General features: G+C 34.7%; 1 protein-coding gene across 6 annotated transcripts in view; it reads left to right on the top strand.

Moving 5' to 3' along the window:
• Positions 1–19,685, top strand: part of TMOD3 (tropomodulin 3) — a 54,949-nt gene extending 35,264 nt beyond the window's left edge. For all 6 annotated transcript variants that reach the window (XM_039889039.1, XM_039889038.1, XM_039889041.1 and 3 more), the window contains 7 exons: positions 4,940–5,062; positions 6,349–6,438; positions 9,753–9,883; positions 11,618–11,725; positions 11,840–11,983; positions 12,993–13,137; positions 16,806–19,685. In XM_039889039.1, the coding sequence (XP_039744973.1) occupies positions 4,940–5,062; positions 6,349–6,438; positions 9,753–9,883; positions 11,618–11,725; positions 11,840–11,983; positions 12,993–13,137; positions 16,806–16,840 (776 nt within the window). In that variant the 3' untranslated portion in view covers positions 16,841–19,685. The remainder of the gene's footprint in view (positions 1–4,939; positions 5,063–6,348; positions 6,439–9,752; positions 9,884–11,617; positions 11,726–11,839; positions 11,984–12,992; positions 13,138–16,805) is intronic.
• Positions 19,686–21,092: the final 1,407 nt, after the last annotated feature.

Below are 21,092 nucleotides of genomic sequence, written 5' to 3'. Positions count from 1 at the left end.
GTTTTTTTAAAGAGTGTTATAGTTTAAACTTTTGCTTTTAAATCTGTAATCCATTTTGAATTAAGATTTCTGTATCGTGTGAGATGGAGGGATCCAACTTCATTCTTTTGCATGTAGCTATTGAATTGTCCCAGCACCATTTGTTGAAAAGACAATTCTTTCTCGATTGAATTGTCTTGGTACCCTTGTAGAAATTCAGTCGAACATAAATATAAAGTTTATTTCTGGGCTCTAATTCTGTTTCATTGATTTAAATGTCTTTCTTTATGCACCACAGACTATCTTGATTACAGTAACTTTGTATTAAGTTTTGAAATTGGTTCTTTTTCAAGATTGTTCAGCTATTCTGGGTACCTTGGATTTCCACATGAATTTAGCATCATCTTGTCACTTCATGCAAATAGTCAGCTAAGATTTGTTAAGGGTTTGTTTGAGTCTACCAATCAATTTGGGAAGAACCCATTAGATTTTATATTCATAATACTAAACTTAAATTCTGCCTATTTCATCCTTTCTTACAAAATTAAATTTTCTTTTAATTTCCTATAACTAAATTTTATATACATTAAAAGATCATTCTTATAGTATATTAGTGTTAAACTAACCATGAAGAAATATGAAGTAATTCCTTTTTGTATTGGTAAAAATACAGTATTGTATAGGCTTAATACCTCTATAACAAAAATCTTTACATACAGAAAAATTATTATAAAGAAGAGTGCCAGGAGAGGTACCAAACTATTTCAGAACTGTATAGAAAATAGCAAAATTCTATATCACAGAATTTCTATAGCCCTTGAAAATTTTGTGTTCTGTTGTTTTTCTTGATGAGATTCATTTTATGTTTTTAAATATTAGCAAAAGTTATGTATGGGAAAAAATTAGATATGAATACTACCTCTATGGAATGTGGATGAGGATAACAAAAATAAACATTTTAGAGTTTTATAATGTTTTAGATTCCATTGGTCCGTAGAATAAGACATGGGTAGCTATTTGATAGCTTATGTGGTTTTGCTTAGTAAGTGAATACCATAATCCAGTGATTCTTGACTTTGGCTGTTATGCATTAGAATCCCTAGAGAGCTTTTGAAAATCAGATGTCCCATATAGCACACCAGACAAATTAAATCAGACTCTTTGAGAGTGGGACTCAGATATCAGAATTTTTAAAGTTCTCTGGGTGAGTCCAGTGTGCAGCCAACATTAGAACCACTACCTTAGATATCTGAAAATACAGGTGAAATTGAGCTCAGGAAAATGTAATTATCCTGAAATGGCAATTAAAGGCATGCCATCTGAATTGTATGCCACTTTAATTATAATATCAACTGTGAAAAGTAGTATGGAGTTAACAGGATGTAATGATTTGGTTTTGCCTTTGTCTGTGAACCAATAATGAAAGATTATTTAATAATCACCAGAATTTCAAAATTTGGTACTAAGAAGATCAGTTATGCATACCACCATGTAGATAGGCATTTGTTTGAGGGGAAAACTCCACTGCTAAAGAGTTAAGCCACCAGTTTATTGGAAAAAGCACTGAATTAAGAGTTTAGGAATCAGTGTTCTAGTACTAACATGTTGTGTAACTTCAAACCAGGGCATTTAAATTATACTTTATAAAATGAAATAGTTTAACTGGAGGTGATCACCAAATTATTTATTCAACAAATTGGATTGCCTACTGTGTGCTAGGCAAGGATGCAAGAATGAACAGCCCATTGAAAAGGCTTGAAAAGCTCACAGAAGACAGACAAACATGCAGAATGTTTAAGTGTAGCTGTAGTAAAATGTCAGGGAATTAAGGAAGCACAGAACTGTACTTCATCCACTCAGTATTGGTACAAACACTATAGTTTTCTTTTCAGCAACCATTTACAAATCCCTTCTTCCTTACTGGCAGAACCCATCTCTGAAATAGACTGAAAATGCCAAATAATGCTTGCTTTTCTAGCCACCCTTGCAGCTGGGGCAAGGACATGTTACCCAGTGCTGGTCATTGAGACTACAAAAGAAATCTTCTGGCCAGTTCTCCTTATAAAAGCTGACAGTTGAGAAAGTGCCCTTCCTTCCTGACCTTATTTGCGTGAGGATGTGGTATTATAAAGGTCATCTTGAGACTGATGGCCTAAGAACAAAAGGTGCCATTCTGGTTATAGCCAAAAAGAAAAATGGAATGAGGCTGGATCTTTGATGTAAACATTGAGCTGCCGAACCAACCCTACAGCCATCACCTGTGGACTTATTAAGTGAGATAATAAAAATACATATGGTTTGAACACTTGCTGCTTTAATATTGGTCTGTGGATCAGCAGTATCAGCATCACCTGGGACGTTGGTTAGACATGCAGAATCTCAGAGCTCGTGTCAGGCCTCCTGCATCAGAATCTGCACTGTAGTAAGAACACTAGGTGAATGAGGTGGACATCGAAGCTTGAGAAACACCAGTTTGAACCACTTTTAATATGCAGTTAGAAACGTCTTTACTAATATAAATACGTTGTAGATTGACCAAGTGTCATTTTTAAAAAAAAAAAAGTACTTGACCATAAAGACTTCTGATTCAGATGTAGAAAGTAGCAAGAGATGTATTATTCTCACCATAACAACCAAATCAAGCAGTATAAGCTACATAATCTTAGTTTAAAACAAACAAACAAACAAATACCTGTCAAAGAGCTTGAGGACACAAATCTAAATGACTCCAGAACATGACAGGCCCTTCAAAAAGAGATAATTCACTCCTGCTCTCTTTACTGGCTGAAATGTAGGGAAAGGGAGAAAAACACCAGAGAGGAATAAGGAGAAATCAGCCTAATTTTTAACAAACGTTTAATGACCATAGAGGGGCTAGCAGGAAAGATTAGAATCCAGAGAAGCCCTAGACCAGTGCTGTCCACTAGAACTTTCTGCAGTGATAGAAATGTTCGATATTTGTGCTAACCAAATGTGGCTATCAAGCACTTGAAATGTGGCTAGTGTGGCTGAGGAACTGAATTTTTAATTTGAATTGATTTAAATTTACATAGTCACACGTGGCTAGTGACTACCACATTGGACAGTGCAGCTCTAGAGACAGAGTGAGAGCCTGCACTACCCACCCCACCCCCCAGTTCTTTGCTACAAGTGTTCATTTAGTGTCAGGGATACTGCTCCAAGAACAGGGGCAATGAAGCAGAGCTGAGAGAAAATTCCCAAGGTATAGGTTTTCAGCTAGGGGAGAACCAGAGCCAAGAGAGTTTAGAGCAGTCCCTTCCAGGCCATGCCCAACTTCACAGACTATAGAGGAGACGAGTGGGGCTGCAAGATCTGCCAAGGCCCAAGAAGCAGAGGATGGGACTGGAAAACAAAGAGAGCTAGCTCCTCAGTCAAATACTGGCATCCTGGGCTACACATTAGGCAAAATCTCTCTCACTTCACAGTTCAAAAAGTAGGCAGCTCAGGAGATCTCTAGAACCTCACCAGGGTTCTAATCCCAGGCCTTGCTGAAGAAAAAGTCCTGATCCTGTCCTCAAAATGTTTGGAGCCATTGAGAAATTGAATCAAACTAAAGTTGCAACAAAGCCAGATTCAGCTCAACTGTAGAGCATGTTGATTCAGCCTTGACCTAAGGGGTATGCTCCTTTCTGGGGATAAATGTACTTTCCTTCAAAATGCCCAGCATGCAGTCAAAGATCTTAAGGAACAGGTGACTCATTGTCAAGAAAGAAAACAGTAGAAGACCTAGAGGTGATCCAGATAGTGGAGTTATCAGTTAGGTATAACTAAAACAGAAATGCCAAAGAATCTGATGGACCAGGTGCACAGCACGTGTAAGAGATGAGGAGTTTCAGCAGACATGGAAATTTTTTTTTAAGAACCAAATGGAAATGCTAAAAATATAATATCAAAAATTAAGGTCCTGTGGATGGATTTAGCAGCCTTGGCTAGACTCTTGGGAGCAAGCAGTTTGTATTGTGGAAGGATTCCTTCTTTCTATACTGATTGATAGTTACCTTAAACAAGAGGTACACAATACTCACTACACTAATTATAAGCCCACAAACATTTCTTTTGATAGACCACTGCATAGATTAATCAGGTCACATATTCTCACATATTTCCCTGATAGTTTCCTGATAGAAAAGAAAATAGTTGGCACTTCTGTGAATCCATACATAGGCCTTTCCAGATCATTAGTTAGAATTTCACCTGTCTTGGGAGAGAAACCAGAGGCAATCTTGATAACCCAGTCCCCGCCATATGTGACTGTGTCTTGTTTGGTCAGCTTGTACTGCAGTTATATCCTTATTTTTCATTCCCTTCATATTTTCAATCTTCCATTGAACGTATGGTAATAAAATATTGATTTTTCACATTATAAACACTCTAGGTTTCTAGAATAACTAGTTTCTTAATAGATAGCCTTGTTAGTGTCCATTGAGGCTTAGAAGAGCAGTGATCAAAAGTTTTAAAATACCACACAGGACGTAACAGGAATTTCTTTGCAATTAGATCTTGAATTTCTGCAATAATTATTCTCTGCCATCCCCCAAGGGACTGTAACAATTTGTTACTTTAGAATAAGAAAGTGAATTCTGTTTTTTTTTTAATCTCTTTAAAATTTTAGATTTTTGTGTTTATTGCTTTATTCTTTTATTTTTTGATTCAATAATTGTGGAGTAACTCAGTTACTCCAAAAAGAGCCTATTTATATTTCCACAAATGAGAAAATTTAATGGTTGATTTACTTTTCCCATTCTAACTTGCATGGCCAAAGTATTGCCCTGGAAACTTATAAATATATGTTAGAGATGAAACAGAATTATTGTAGATGTTAAGCTTGACTTTTTATCTTAGCTTCAGTTGCACATACTTCTCATAATTTTTGTTAGAAGAGTGAAATGGTAATGAGTTAATTGCAGTAGTGAAATTAACAAACCACTTTATTTTACAGGGAAAATATTTATTCCTAAACAGAAACCTGCACAGACTTTTACGGAAGAAAAAGTATCTCTTGATCCAGAATTAGAAGAAGCTTTGACAAGTGCTTCTGATACAGAATTGTGTGACCTCGCAGGTATATCCTAAAACACATTAATGTGAATGAGTATGGAGGGGAGGGGAACACCAGCACACACCTATATATATATTATACAGATGCATCCTTTGCCCAGCAAAGTGCTATTGAATTAGTGACCACATATTTGGCTTCGTTTTTTATACTATAAATCTGACATACAGAATTCCATTTCTTTACATTCTCTCATGGTGAAATTTTTATGTTAATGGAATTTATTGTATTATTTGAAATCTTTCGTCGTGTTCCTCTTTTAGAAAGCTTTTATAAAAATCTTCCATCACTTGGTGTGCTCAGCTAGAAGTTATCCCATCTGAACACTGAAAAAGAGTCTTTAATTTTGTCAGAAAGACTCCAAAATGGGTAACTAGAAAGCATTTGGGTAACAGCCCTCAACTATACTCACCACTTTCCCAACTTTTCTGAAGTGTATATGGGACACTCCAAACCTCCCTGTTATTTTCATCATTGCCAGTTTCTTATCTGGACTGTTATCTCTCCCACCTATCTCCACACACACCCATTTTCTTAGGTAGAAAAATATGACACAAGGGGAAGTCTTAGTCCCAAGAACTAACGTTTGAAAGGAGCAGTGACAGTTCCTTCGGAAGGACCCAAGAAAGGGATAATCAAGGTGTGGTGCTACAACCAGAGCAGGTGTCTTATTCCTGGGTGTTGAGGACCAATGGATTTGTAAATAGTGCATTCATCATTGCAGAATGGGCCCTGGGCACACGGTAGCTTCTGCCTCGTTTATGTAAAAAGACATCAAAAACAATCAGATCTATTTCTCATATCATTTTTGAGGGACACTATTTTAATCTTAAACATGAGAATTCAACCATACTTTTATTTTTCTACTCTTAGCTAAAATATAAATATAAATTAATATGAGAGTTGACAGATGTAAAAATAGTGAAGGTTAAGTTGAAAATCTGCCCTGTATAGCATGATTTTGTTAGAAACCTTGTGAGAAAGATGAACAGCAAAAACAGATCGTTTCAATTTTCTTCCATAGCCACCAGATGGAGCTAAGCATAGATTTACATTTAGGGTTAGGCAGGCTACAGCTATATGAATTCAGAAAATAATAAGGGCATTGAAGAGAAAGAGATTGTAGGTGATTTTTAATCACTTTGTCTCCTTTTTTTTTTTTTTGGCTGCAAAATCTGTATTTAATTGAGTAGGAGAATGTTAAAATGTTTGATAGAAATTTTTTATTCTAAAATTCTTTATGTTTAAAACTGATGGAAATAAAAGATAATTTTATTTTTCTACATTTATAGCTATTCTTGGGATGCACAATTTGATAACGAATACACAGTTGTGTAATATAGTGGGAAGTAGTAATGGTGTCGATCAAGAACATTTTTCAAGTAAGTACTTACAATGCTTTGTGAATTCCAATCCTTCATTAAATATATTTTGCTTTCTCCATGTATCAACTTCAGTATTACATTTAGATGGCATTGACATAGAAAACCATTGAAAATAGAACATTAAATATTTTATGCTTACTGTATCAGCAAATATAGGAACCACTCTCACCTCACTAAATACTAATGGTAAACAGTATAAGAGCTAATCAAATGTGGCTTTTGTTGACATTTTTTTTTCAATGTTACTGATTTTCAAGAAATCCATAACAGTGCTAACAAAGTACATTATAAAATCAGGTTCAAGAGAAACCACAGAACTATTTAGCTCCTAAACCTTTTAGTCTGATGTAAAGTATTAAATAGCCTAAACCAAAGCTTTTTAAAAATTCATTTATAGGATGTTTTAAAATTACCGAAGTAATACATACTTTTGTAGCACATTTTAACAATACCTAAATGAATAAAGTAGGAAGTAAAAGTGTCTATTTGTAGCCATCATGCCTCCTACTCTCCACACCCCCAACCCTAATTATTAGCAAGTTGGTTTGTATCTTTCTAGACTTTGTATTATGTTTATGCAAACTTATGTACGTATATAATCTTTTTTGTATGTTATATATTTTTATTTTTTTATTTTTATTTTTTTTTACAAAAATGGAATTATACTATAAATAGCTCTTGCAACTTAATTTTCTAAAAAAGTACTATTGGCTGATATTTTTGAATGCTGACTATGGGCCATGTTCTGTGCACAGCTCTTTAATGTGACTTGTTCTCATTTAACACTTAACAACAATTCTATGAAATAGATATTATTATTATCCTTAATTTGCATGTGAAGGAGCTGAGGTTTTGGAACGATTAAGGAACTAACTTGAATGTCACTTAAAGTCAGTGGTGAGGATTTTAACACATGCTAGAAGGTGTATCACTTAGCAATATATAATGTTTTCTGGTTAGTACATACAGAGCTATCTCATTCAGACATCTGTATTACACTCATTTATGAATGTTCTATAATTTGTTGTAGAAATGTTCAAGCATATATAGTAGAAGAGAGAATAATATATGCATCACCCAGCTTCAGCTCTTTTTAACATTTTGCCAGCCTTGTATCTCTCAGCATCTGCCTCCCTCCTTACCCCTCCCACCTCTTTTTTTTCCTGGAATACTTAAAAGCATATCCTGTTTGTTTGTATTGCTTTACTCATAAATATTTCCATATGTGTCTTTCCCAAGTAAGGACTTTTAACACGCCATTATCAAACTTAAAAATTAACAATAATTTCTTCATATTATCTAATACCCAGTACATGTTCAGACTTCCCTGTTTTCTTAAAAACGTTCCACTGTTGGTTTGTTCCAGTCAGGGTCCAAATAAAGATCACATTGCATTTTGTTGTCATATAGATTCAGTTTTTCTTAATTTCTTAATAGTTCTTCTCCTCAACCTCTTTCTCCTTTCTTCATGCCATTTATTTCTGGAAGAAACTGGGCTAATAGTTACATAGAATTTTCTACATTCTGGATTTGGCTGATTGCAACCTGTGCTTTCATTTTCCATGTTTCTCTATCTCCTATGTTTCTGTAAACTGTTATTTTCTAGAGGCTTGATCAGATTCAGGTGCAATTTTTTGGTTTTTGTTTTTGGCAAGAATGCTTTCTAGGTGGTGATTGAATCACATTAGGAAGCCTATCCTGTCTGGCCATTCCTCTTTGGGAAATGTATTAGGTTTGATCAGTGGATTCAAATGTTGCAGCCTGATCCATCCATTTAAAGTTCCCCATAAACCTTTCTTAAGGGTTTTAGCATCTCATTGACTGGATCCATTATTTTATTAGGGAGCAAGGCTCCTTAAATATACGTATTCCATGGCATGGGGAAAGGACTCTTGGTTTTTATAAAATTTTAAATTGAGAAAGAACTTGTTCAATTTTCCATTCAGTGAGGAAGCTCTTCTTCAGCCCCCTTAATCTACCATCTTGAGGAATACTGCCCTGCTGAAATGCTTGAGAGGGACCCATTCTGTCCTTTTAGCAGAGTTCTGTTAGGAAGCTCTTCCTTTATATTGAACTAAATTCTGCCTCCTGGCAAAATTCTAACCCAGCCTTGCAGAACAACATGAAATTTTTCTCTCCTCCTTCAACAGGATAAATCTTAAAATGAGGATATTCTTTTAATATATACTTCCAAGCTAATTATATCTAGATCTTTCAACTGTCCTCAAAAATATAATTTTCAGACCTCCATCTAAGCTGTGTGTGTGTGTGTGTGTGTTTTATTTGAAAAGAACAAAGTGCTCTTCAAAGTAATTTATTGTATGAATAAGTATATACCTTGTTTTCAGATGATTTTTGCTCCTAAAAGCTAGAGGAGAGCAGATAGGAAGAAGTGAGCCAGAAAATGAGCCTGTCAGTCTTTCCATGTCAGTTGTTCTTAACATTTTTGTAGTCAGTCACCTCTTTGAGAATCTGATTCTTTGAGAATCTGGTGCTCTCTCCAGAAAGTTTATCCATAAAAGTTTGCCTGTTATAGGGTGTTCATAGACCTCCACATACATGTCAGAGCACACTTATCTTATTAGAGGGTTCAGGACTTCCAGGTCCTCTTTTAACTTTGCATAGTTGTATCCTGGCCATGTGCATGGGTATAGTATATGTGGTGAAGGATTGGGGTTATGAATGAAGGAGGGCAGTAATTTTTGGAATTTCTGCCTCAGCAGCAGCTCTGTTGTACCATTACCTCTCTCTGTCTCCCCATTCTCTATTCCTATTCTTCTTAGTAGAGAATCCTCCCCTTTTTCCATTGCGTAGTACTCTCCTTGGTAAGGTGTCTTTCCATCGCCTTACTCTTCTCATCAAGGCTGTATTTATTTATTCAAGTCTATGATTCTTACTGCCTTTACAGTAATTATTAGATCTCAGAGAAAATGGTAGTAAATGTTAGATTTGATCATATTCAAACTTTATCTTAAACATTGCTAAAAATAAATGGGAATATTGGTTTGTGTTATCAAATATATTTTAGTGGTAAAGATATCTTAATAAACCAAGAGGCAGGGAAAATATTCATTTTTGAAGGCTGATACATTGCAAAGAAATGTTGAATTATGCTTGGTATATATTCAGTAAAATTTTGAGTACTTTAAATATGTCAACACATAAAGGATCATTAAGAAAGCATGGAGAAGAAACTTTTCGTTCTTCTAAATATATTTGTGTATGTTATATGTGTTAGAAAGTTCATGTATGCATCCACTGTAATAGTGTCAAACCAAAGAGACTCTTGCTCTTCTCATTTATTACTGCAGATGTAGTAAAAGGTGAAAAGATTGTTCCAGTATTTGATGAACCGCCAAATCCAACCAATGTTGAAGAAAGTTTAAAGAGAATTAAAGAAAATGATGCTCGTCTTGTTGAAGTTAATTTGAATAATATAAAGGTAGCTATGCTAAGCAAACAAAGTTTTGAATTGCTTTGAGTCAAGTAGATCTAGCATGAGAGCTGGGCAGTTTTGATATAGTTTAATTTTTTCTACATAAAGGTAAAGTTTTTGCTCCCAGTAGCCTGCTAACACAGATTTCTTCATATTTTAGAAATTAAAAGTATTACAGTATTATTCTGACTTAGTTTTTAAAGAGTATCATATGAAAATGTAAACCCTACATACTTGTCAGTGTAAATCTCTTTGGCTTCCAAAGTATTGCCTGCTTTTCAGATTATTTAGTCTTTTGGTTTTGTTTTTTTATCAGGTTTCTTAAGGTTTAATTTACCTACAATAAAATTCTCTCTTTTTAGTGTACAGTTCTATGAGTTTTGACAAATGCATACAGTTGTACAACCACTGCCACAATCAGATGTAGAATATGTCATACCCCTTCATCTACATTCTCTGCCCCCAGCTCTAGCCCCTGTCAATCACTGATTTGTTTTCTTTCCCTGTCATTTTGCCTTCTACAGAATCATATAAATGGAATCATATAGTATGTACCTTCGAGTCTTCTTTCACTTAGCGTAATGCATTTGAGATTCATCCGTGTTGTTGCATTTATCAGTAGTTTGTTTCTCTATATTGTCAAATAGTATTGTATTGTATGACTATGGTGCAATTTGTTTATCCATTCACCAGTTGACAGACATATGGGTTATGTCTAGTTTAGGATGATTATAAGTAAAACCACTATACACATTCACATCCAGTCATATGTTTTGTGTAAACATGTTTTTATTTCTTTGAGTAAACACTTAGAAGTAGGCTTTCTGGGATCTTAATTACAGCTCTTCACTGGAGTAAATGAAGAAATGAGCTACAAGGGCATAGGATAGGGATAACTAGTTACCAAAGAATAAACTCAAATTATCCCATGGGTATTGGCCATTACATAATAGCTTTATTCCAAATTCCTCATTTTAAATCTTGTTTTATCTGAATTGGGGCTGGAGGTAGCATCTGGAATTAAAGAACCTGGAGTATAAAACCTCTGTACCCTTCTAGCAAGTGTTCTTTCCTATAAGTGGAAGAATGAAAGCCTTGGAAAAAGCTAATATCCCTAGTTGATCACAAATTTTATTAATTCTTTAAAAATCCTTTCCTCATATATCTCTGTCTCTAAATCAACAGTAATGTTCTGAAAATAACCAAGCTACAGAGAATTGAAGTCTTAATACTAAAGGAAAAAATTAGTGCCTTCTAGAACTATGTGTTTCCACATTTCAAGTAGTGTAGGGTTAATCTCTCTTAATACCTCGGAGTATAAACTAAAGCACTGAGAACAGTATGTCATCTGCCTCAGGAATCATACTCACTAGAGGTGGGCTCCCACATCTTTCTCTTTGTAGAAAGTGGATTCACTTTGAATACTCAAGTGCTGACTTCTTATAACATGAATAATTAAATGTAGAATAGCAAGAGTTTCTTGAACCTAAATGCTAGAGAAATGGTTGATATATACTCTGCTCCAGGTCAACAGTTTATGCAAATTTACCATAATGCAGAAGTCAGATAGATACAGAGGAGACTGAATTATTTGTTTTCATTTGTAGACTAACTGTTGTGTGTTTATATAATTTCTGAGTATATTTTAATGAGCAAAAGTAAACACAAAAATATGTGATTAATGATCTGAATGTCCTGAACACTGAAATGTATTAATGTCTCACACTACTGTCTTTCCAGAATATACCGGTTCCAACCCTAAAAGGTTTTGCGAAGGCTTTGGAGACCAACACACATGTGAAATATTTCAGTCTTGCAGCCACGCGGAGCAATGACCCTGTCGCTATTGTAAGTAAGCTGCTATTGATAATATTAGATTTATGACTACATGCCAGGGGCATATACAGTGTGTAATAGGTGCTGTCATATTTTAATCTCCAAATATTTTCTTTTAATTTCTAGGCTTTTGCTGATATGCTGAGAGTGAACAAAAATTTGAAAAGCTTAAATATGGAGTCCAACTTTATTACAGGAGCTGGGATTCTAGCACTAATTAATGCTTTAAGAGATAATGAAACCCTGGCAGAGCTCAAGATTGACAATCAGGTCAGTGCTACAGCAGTAACTTTGAGGAAACTACAGCCCACATGGCTGCGTAGGGCTTGGGGACTCGGGCAGGTGGGAGGAGGGCTTTCATGGAGCCATTTGGGAAGGTGGTGACACAAAAGGGAATGAGAGGGCATTTGAGGCATCTGGAATATTAACTTAATATTTTTAGTATAGGTTCTTAGTATATTCATAGAGTTTTGGAACCATCACCACTATCTAATTCCAGAACATTTTCATCACCCCACAAAGCAACTCCATATCCATTAGCAGTCACTCCCTATTCACCCCTCCCACCAGCCCCTGATAACTACTAACCTACTTTCTGTCACTATGTATTTGCCTATTCTGGACAATTTATATAAATAGAATTATGTAATATGTGGTCTTTTCTGCCTGCCTTCTTTCCCTTAGCAAAATGTTCTGGAGGTTCATCCATGTCATAGCATATATAAGTACTTATTCATCTTCATGGCTGAATAATATTCCATTACATTTGGGTTTCTACCTTTTGAATATTAGGAATAATGCTTCTGTGAACATTCATATACCAGTTCTTATATGAACATACGTTTTCATTTTTCATGGGTATGTACCTAGGAATGGAGTTGCTCTGTCATATGATAACTCTTATGTTTAACTTTTTGAGAATGGCCAACTTGTTTTCCACAGCAACTGCAACTCCACCATTTTACAGTCCCACTAGCTTATGTGAGGGTCCCAGTTTGTCCACATCCTTGCCACCCTTGTCATTGCCTGTGTGTTTTTGATTAACAGTTATCCTGTGGGTATGAAGCAGTATCTCATTGTGGTAATCCACAACTTTTCAGTGTCTGTATGATATGTACTGAACTTTAAAATTTTGTTTCTCTTATGTATGTATAAAAATTGGGAAACCTTTAAAAGACCAACAGAAATAGTAAGTACTTCAGTGTCTTAGTCTTGACTTACCTGGAAAAGCATTTTGATCTAGTTTATTAATACTGTTCTGTATCTCTGATTATTCCAGAGGCAGCAGTTGGGGACGGCTGTAGAATTGGAAATTGCCAGGATGCTTGAGGAAAATACAAATATCCTTAAATTTGGATATCAGTTTACACAGCAGGGACCCCGAACCAGAGCAGCGGATGCTATAACAAAAAACAATGACTTAGGTAAGATATATGCAGTATCAAGTCAAATTTCCAAATTATACCATTAAGCTAATGTATTGGAGGAACTTTTTTTTTTACTTTTAAAATAAATTTTAACAGAGATTATTTGGCCTTTGTTTCTAAAATCTATGGGGTCCTTTTTATACCGATTGAATCTGGTCAGTTTAAGTGAGGTTGTAGTGATTATTGGGTTGGTTAGTGGGTAAAATCTTTTTCTCGTAACAATCATTTCACAACTTTAAGTAAACAAAGTTTCCTACAACAAACATTATAATAAATGCTTCTTATAACAAGTATTTTGTTCTCAACAAGTCACTACTTGGTGCTATCAAAGCAAAGACTTCAACATTACAGGAAAGGTTTTGCCCTTTTTCTCAAACAGGCCTAGAGAGAAATTCAGTCTTATAACATACAGAATAATTATAACTTGAACCCAAATTTTTATAGTCAATGGTATGTAAATGTTCGCTGTACTTACCAGTCTCCCTAACAGCTATTACTAGGCAGTTGGTCTTCTCACTGCACACATCTAGGTCAGGAGTCTCCCTTCCTTTCATGGTTCCTCTTGAACTGTTGAGGCTTATGGCTTCTGCTTGAAATAAATTTTCCAGCCAAAGCTGAATTAAAAAATAAGATGCTTATAATTTTGTTTCTGCACGTGTCTAAAAATCGACTCTTCTTTTAAGTTTGGTGTTTGTCACTGAGATATTTTAAAATATGCGTTTAGACAAGAATTAAAATAAAACTTCTCAAATGGAGTAACATTTCAAAGTAATGCAGTTGTTTTAAGCTTCAGCTGTATTTGAATTTGAATTCCTTAAAGGTTTCTGGAGCAGAAAAAATACAACTTCATTCCTTTAATTGAGATCACTGGGGAAAAAGTATTAGTTTGCAAAGTCATGCTAATTGTTTTACATTGGTTCACTAGTTGGCTTCTATAGTTTCCTTCAGGTATTTAATTTTGCTTTTTAGAGTCATGTTTCTCAAGTCTGAACTTCACAAATAATTTAAGAACTTCAAGAACATAGATTCTTGGCTCTAAAAAAAGTTTTTACTTAGTAAGTTAGTTATACTTCATTGTGATTGTCTGTTTTCAAAGACTTTTTCAAGCTTTTTGAGGGCAGAGGCCATATGTATCTGTTGAATCCACAACTCTCTTAAAACTATGCCTGACAGTAGTAGGCAGTTAATAAAGATTTATAAAGTGAATAAAGAAAGTGATAGAATTTGATTGCTGCTCAAAGTTTAATTTTCTCAGAATTAAATAGCAATAAACTTAAGCCAAAAGCATTCTCCATTTTTTCTGTCCTCTGAAACTACCTTAGCTATCTCAGGATCCTACCAACAGATTTGTAGCCCCAACCATCTCTGTCATCTGTGTCCCTCCCAGGAGGCAAGTGATCCCAGCAGCTGTTATACAGGAGAGCAGCACAGTGAGAGCCCATGTCACCCAACAACAAGGATGCCAACCTTTGCAAGGCCTTAGCAGTTGTGCTCTTCTGAGGAGTCTGTTGTGGCAGGCACTTTGCTCAGATTTCTATAAGAAAAGAAGTGAGTAAGGGAGATTTTCGACAGATGGAAGATGAGGGACTAGGTGAAAATTATTTCCTAGGCTGCTTTATGTTGACATTGAGCAGTTGAGTAGCTGTGCATGGCTGTGTGTGCAGAGGGTGAGGAGGCCATGTTAAAGGAATCGTGATCTGACACAAAGCAGAACTGAGAGAAAGCAAACAGCTTTGTGCTGGTAGCTCTCTAGGTCACCTCCCTCCCATCTCATTCTCATTCTGATCCAAACTAGATTTTCAGGCATAAAATCTAGACTCAGGCATGAAATGAGAATAAGGACATTCCTAGAGTGGGGAATTGCATGGATAAAAGCTCAGATGTGGGAGCAAGTAAGTTATTTATATTCCGAGGACAGCCTGCAAAATTTGAGAACTGACTCTAATAGGAAGATGCTGCTTCCAGAATAAATTTTCAATATGTACTTGCTGCTTGAAGCTAACAATAAAAATGTGATGTCAGCAGGCTAAGAGGGAATGCTGGGAGAAGGCACTAAGATTACATGGTAAAAGACTTAGATTTCTTTGGATTTTATGTGGGAGGCATTCCAGAGCCATCATAGGCCACTGAATGCATGCTTAAAATGATAGTTCAAAAAAAATTCTTATTTTTAGAGTTAGAGATGATATGAGCTTAGTAGGACTTATTTGCAATTGACTGATCATGAAGTATTGAGAACTTATGTTAGTGCAGTGGATTTTGGAAAGAAATTGCCAAATAATTGGTAATGGGGCCAGATATCCAAGCCTCTCATCTGGAGGCTGAACCAAGGAATTGCTAGAAGGTAATAGCTGGCACCAAGTGAGAAAGAGTCAGGAATGGCTCTGCTCCATCTTCTGCTGTGTTGTGCTCCCAGAACCCTTATCTTAATTTTTTTTTCAGCCCTATACTCTGATCTCTGCCTACAGATCAGTGTGGCAAGCCTGAAGACTTTGTTTTCTTAAATGCAGTCTAATATGTAGTCACTGGAAAGAGATATCAAAGAACAAGACTTGAAAGAAACTTGTACAGAATCTCTCAGTCATATAATTTTTCTTCACCTCGCAAATAGGGCTATAATCAAATCTTTAGTGTTCTGATTTCGATAATGTCATTCCCTTTCTCATTGTTTTCATCTCAACTATTCATTGAAATAATCCTACCTACTCGCCATCTCTCCAGCTATGAAGTGTCATAGCTCTAACAGCAAAGAGGTTATATGTTACACATGCAGTATTCAATTAAACTTATAGTGTCTTATTCCTATTTTTACACCAGCTAACTACATAATTTTCTACAGTTTTTGTTTACTCCGCTCTGTCCTATAGATCTTGTTTTATAACATGTATATTTTTATAACATGCATAACATCTGAAATGGTCTGTCAGTAACATCCAAACCCTGTTGCCACTCATAATTTTCTTGGAAATGTTCTACCCTAAAGAATTATCTGGTTTGTTTCTCAGACATTTCTATATTTTTCAGAGATCTATCTATATATATATGTGAATTAGGTTTGCTTTTGAGGACTAAAGTCTCCATTTTATTTTTCCCCTTAGTATTTCAATAAACACATGAAACTTGTTCTTCATTAACATGGACTAGAGCAGTAGCAAGTCAACTTTAAAAATGACAAAACTGTTTTTGGTATATTCTATCACAGACTAAGGAAATAGATTATAGTGCCTAATCAGAAGAGCATGCATATAGTTAATTTTAATACTTTCTAATTCCAACTGTTCGGGTGTCATTTCAAAATTTAACACAATAATTTCTTAATCATTTTTTTAATGGAGGTATAAACTTTTTTAATAAACAAATGAGACAGGCACCATGACTTGAATGTGATTGCTAATCATTGTTTTAGATTTCTAACATGGCTGTGTAAACACAGGTAAGCTTAGGACATGCAGTTCTCATTTCAAAGCCCCTCATTTCCCAGCAGGTAAATAATAAGGATGAAGGATGTGAAATTTTTTATTTTAAAGGCCAGTTGAACCAGAAACAGACATTTCATTTTTGTATAACTATAATTGGATTATACAGAAATTTGTTTGTAATAAGTAAGTTATCACTGTACAAACTAACAGGGATTTTTAACATACTTTCTTTTATTTTTCACACAGTTCGCAAGAGACGAGTTGAAGGAGACCACCAGTAAGTCAGCCAAAGTATAACATTTGGAGGACTTTGAAAGGTCACCAAGGGCTCCTGTTGGTGATATCAGATGTAAAATTTTCCTGGGTAGAAGGGAAAAGACTGGAAATCTTTCTTTTTTTAAACTACATGTATCTTTTCTTCTAGTTTAAGTTGTTACCAGTTTCAAGCTGTAAAATCAGTAGTAGGTGATATTTTATGTTTTAAAGCACTATTTCTACTTTCTGCTAAAATCAGTTTTAGCTTATTAAATGGTTTATGATGGGTTAAAAAATACAATTATAAAAATGTTTAGGAAGTAATGGAGAATAAAACGACCAGTCTTTAAGGACCAATCTTTTTTAAATCAAAAAGGGACATTGCTGACATCAGAATTGCTGTTGCACCTTTTAGGTGCAAGGCACTTCAAAGCTTTCCTTATTCCAGGATATGGAGACTTTTCCAAATTTTAGAATACATGAACTTGGCAAGAATGTGCTTTTTGCTTCTATCAAAAAAGCACAATGCCAGAATTTTGAAACAGATGACTCAAAATTTAGTCATCTGTTGAGGAGTAAAAGCAGATCTCTAGGAAAAATGGTCTTCTGCACATTCCAGGTTACTGCACTTGTCTGATATGTCTTAGCAACACTTAAGAGTTTTCAAAGTATATAGCATTGTCTAAATTCATTATAGTTTTTCATTTTAATAATGTGCACAATATTAAATTTTTATTTTTTATTTTTTTGGGCATTATTAAATTTTTGTGAAAGCCCAGAGTAAAAAGCATCTGAGTAGGAAAGCTATCTTCTTCCCTGTAAAAGGCATACAGCCAACTCTTGGCCATTTAGGGTAAAGGCAAAAAGAAAGCTGTTGTTAAACACATGAAATCAGAGATAATAAATATGATGGAGGTTAAGTCTGAGGAGCATGAAAACGGTCATTTAATGGTTACTGTAAAGGAAATTAGAAACTGGCATGCGTATAAATCAAGTGTCAAACAGTTTAGTGTGAATTTTCTATATGCAATGCACAGTTCCATAAATGGTATTTAATCACCACTCACTACAAATTTTCCAACCAGTAAGGAAAACTGCTCTTCGTAAATCTAATTTTTATTATGTTTCCTTTCATCTTACACTTTTTAGTCCATATTATGTAAAAGTAATTTCTCGTAATGAAAGTTGTCTTCATATTACTCAAAGTACCAAGGTGAACAATTGAACAGTGTGCTGTGGTGGGAAGACTGACTCCAGACCACCAGTGTAATAGAGGATTTAGACCTGTATCCATGCCCTGGAAGGTGGTAGAGGCATTACAGCTGGCGAAGGCAGGGACAAAGGAATCTGAGTAATCCTGGCCTCAGAAATTCAGAGCTGGCTATGTCATATATAGGGAGATTTTTCTAAAGGGAAGAATCTCATTTCAGAGTCGCAGAGAAGTCTGTTGTTAACTTTTTTTTTTTTTTTTTTTTTAAATTTTTGAAATTGAGTTACAGAATGTCTGCTCCTTTAGCTTGGAGTGGACAGTTTATCCAATGAACTAGGCAGCTTCTTGTGTACTGTCATAATAAGCCTTCTTAACAGGTGTGTTTGTTTCTTTGAATTAGTATCCAATATTTTAAAGGGGCCAAAGATTAACCTTGCACTATTCCCTTTCAGTCATAGGCTGCTGATTTTTTTAAAGTTAGCAAGTATCTCTCTCTCTCTTTCTCCTTTTCATATACTACTTTGGAAATGTACTTGATTTTACAGACTGCACTGTTCCAGCAGGGTAGGGAGCCAGCATGGAGCAGGTATATAAGGCTACCATTACACTTTTAGCAAGGCTGTCTTGCTTGCGCTATCCTGTAAGTCAATGCATTGATAAGTATGTGTTCCTTTCCTCCCATAAGTTTTGTTGTTGTTTTTTTAAACGTAGGTAGGCAAGACTTCACCTAGAATTGTGTATCATACTTATGGATAATATCATTTTCATTTACTATTTATCAAAATATGAAGTTGAGTGTTTTGCTTGTACCATTCCAGTTTTGAGCTACAATGCAATAGTTCATCATCTAATTGAAGAAAATATTAATTGAAGAAAATATTTCTTCATAAATAACTTTAAAGATGAATATTCATCTGATTGAGTGCAGAAAAATCAACAATCATAATTACAAGGGAGAAAACTGATGTTTACTTTGATCTTTAAAAACCTGGCACCACTTAGCCTTTTAGTAACTTTTGGAATTTCTACACTGATCTAAAATTTTGTAATAGATTAGGGTTGATTTTAAAAATCGAGTAGTCTTGATTTTTAAACCAAAGATGTTCTAAGACCCTAAGTTTTATAGTCTAATCAGTTTAAACTTACCTGGTTTTCTAATCAAAGAATATTGTTTGCATTTTTAAATTACTGTTTTTTAAAAGTCTTTAACTTCCCATTTTATAAAATTTTATATCCATACTTGTCTGAAGTTCTAATTTTTCCAGTATGTCTACATGAAATTTTGTGTATTTTAAAAATCAATATTAATTACTAATATTGATATTACAAAAATGGATTTTGGTGCTATGTACTTGTAGCTAAAGCCTAGTAGAAGTCTAAAAGAAAGGTGAAATACATTTTCTAAGGGTGCCTGTTATTTAAAAGACCAAATAAACATTTGTGTTTAAAAAAAATTAGCAGATTGTTAGAGATTTCAAGAATTATCTTGATCATCAAATGGCAAATTCTTGTTATTTGAATGAAATAACCCACATATTTGTTTTATGCAGTAGGTGTACTCTGGAAAAGTTACATGTAAATAGAACTTTGTAAATTGTTTTTCCATTGACAGTATCTGATGCGTTTTCATTTAAAAGGGCGATCTATGCTATTAAAAATATGTTTTGAAAAAATGTTAGCCGTGTTCTATTGTACATTATATTTAACCCTTGCTGCCATTAAATAAGATGAAAAGATACTTGAGGTATCAAAATCTTATATTTTTGGCATTGCGTTCCCAGGGCTGCCTCACTTTTTCCTTATAAAATCAGGAACCACTGTTAACCTCCAGGAACATCTGAGGAGCATGCTTTTTCTGGAGTCCAGAGCAGCTTCTATTCTCTGCAAGTTCAGTACTGTCCAACTTTGTTCTTTCATATAATGCCACCTCATTTAAAATGTTTCTCCCAGTTTTATTGAGATATAATTGACATTTAACATGTTAGAAGGTGCACAACATAATTATTTAGTATATGAATATATTACAAAATGACTACCACGATAACATCCATCACTTCACATAGTTAAAAAAATGTTTAAAATCTACCCTCTTAGCAATTACAGTACAGTATTGCTAGCTATAGTCGTGTCTTGTCCAGGGTTTATTCATTGTATAACTGAAAGTTTGTACCTTTTAACGACCTTCACCCATTTACCTTACCCCATCCCTTGCCTCTGACAACTACCAATCTGTTCTGTTTCTAAGAGTTCATTTTTTTTTAGATTCCACATGTGAGATCATACAGTATTTGTCTCTGTCTGACATATTTTACTTAGCATAATGCTCTCAAGGCCACTTCACTTTTGAATAGTATTACCTGAAGACATGGCGTCCCCGAGAACCTAGTACATGGATGTACCAGAGCAACTCCTGTTGCTGCCCTCAGACAAGGGCACTTTTTAGATTTGTCTGCTTAAGAATTGTTTTTAAAAAAACTGGCACATATGCATATGTATGCACACACACACATTGCACAAAAACCGTTTTTTAAATTTCAAATAAACGCCCAGTTTATATTTTTCAGTCTTTTGGATGAATTATATTTGGTTTTAGTTTTGTTTAAAAGCTTGAAAATTACCTTTGTAGCAATACATCATTCTTTGTCACATTAAATAGGTATTTAAATACATTTTTAATACTAAGATATCCAAAATGCTGTAGATGCTTTTTTCAGTTTTTATCAATATAGAAGCAGTATATTTTAAAATAATGTCTAAATATTACAAAATATTATTAACCTGGTTCATAATGGCACAGTAAAGTTTCTTTTGACGAACATGTACTATAGGCATTTAGAATTTACCACTTCATACTGGGATAAATAATTTCAATAAAGTTTATCAAATATCCTGTAGACTTGGACTTTTTGAAAATCCCTTTAATTCAGATGTTTTAAAGTTCATGCCTTACACACCTCTTCAAGAGCAAGCTTATTAATTTTCCTAAAAATAGTAACTTCATATGGTTCGATCTAATACCATCAGTACTCGGTGAGGTCTGTCCATAAAACTGAATTGAGTTGACAGAT

Source organism: Pteropus medius, unplaced genomic scaffold, assembly GCF_902729225.1.
Source record: "Pteropus medius unplaced genomic scaffold, Ma_sr-lr_union100, whole genome shotgun sequence".
NCBI classification, from domain to species: Eukaryota; Metazoa; Chordata; class Mammalia; order Chiroptera; family Pteropodidae; genus Pteropus; species Pteropus medius.
The sequence above is the reverse complement of the archived record's forward strand: the minus strand, read 5'-3'. Positions and strand labels throughout refer to the sequence as shown.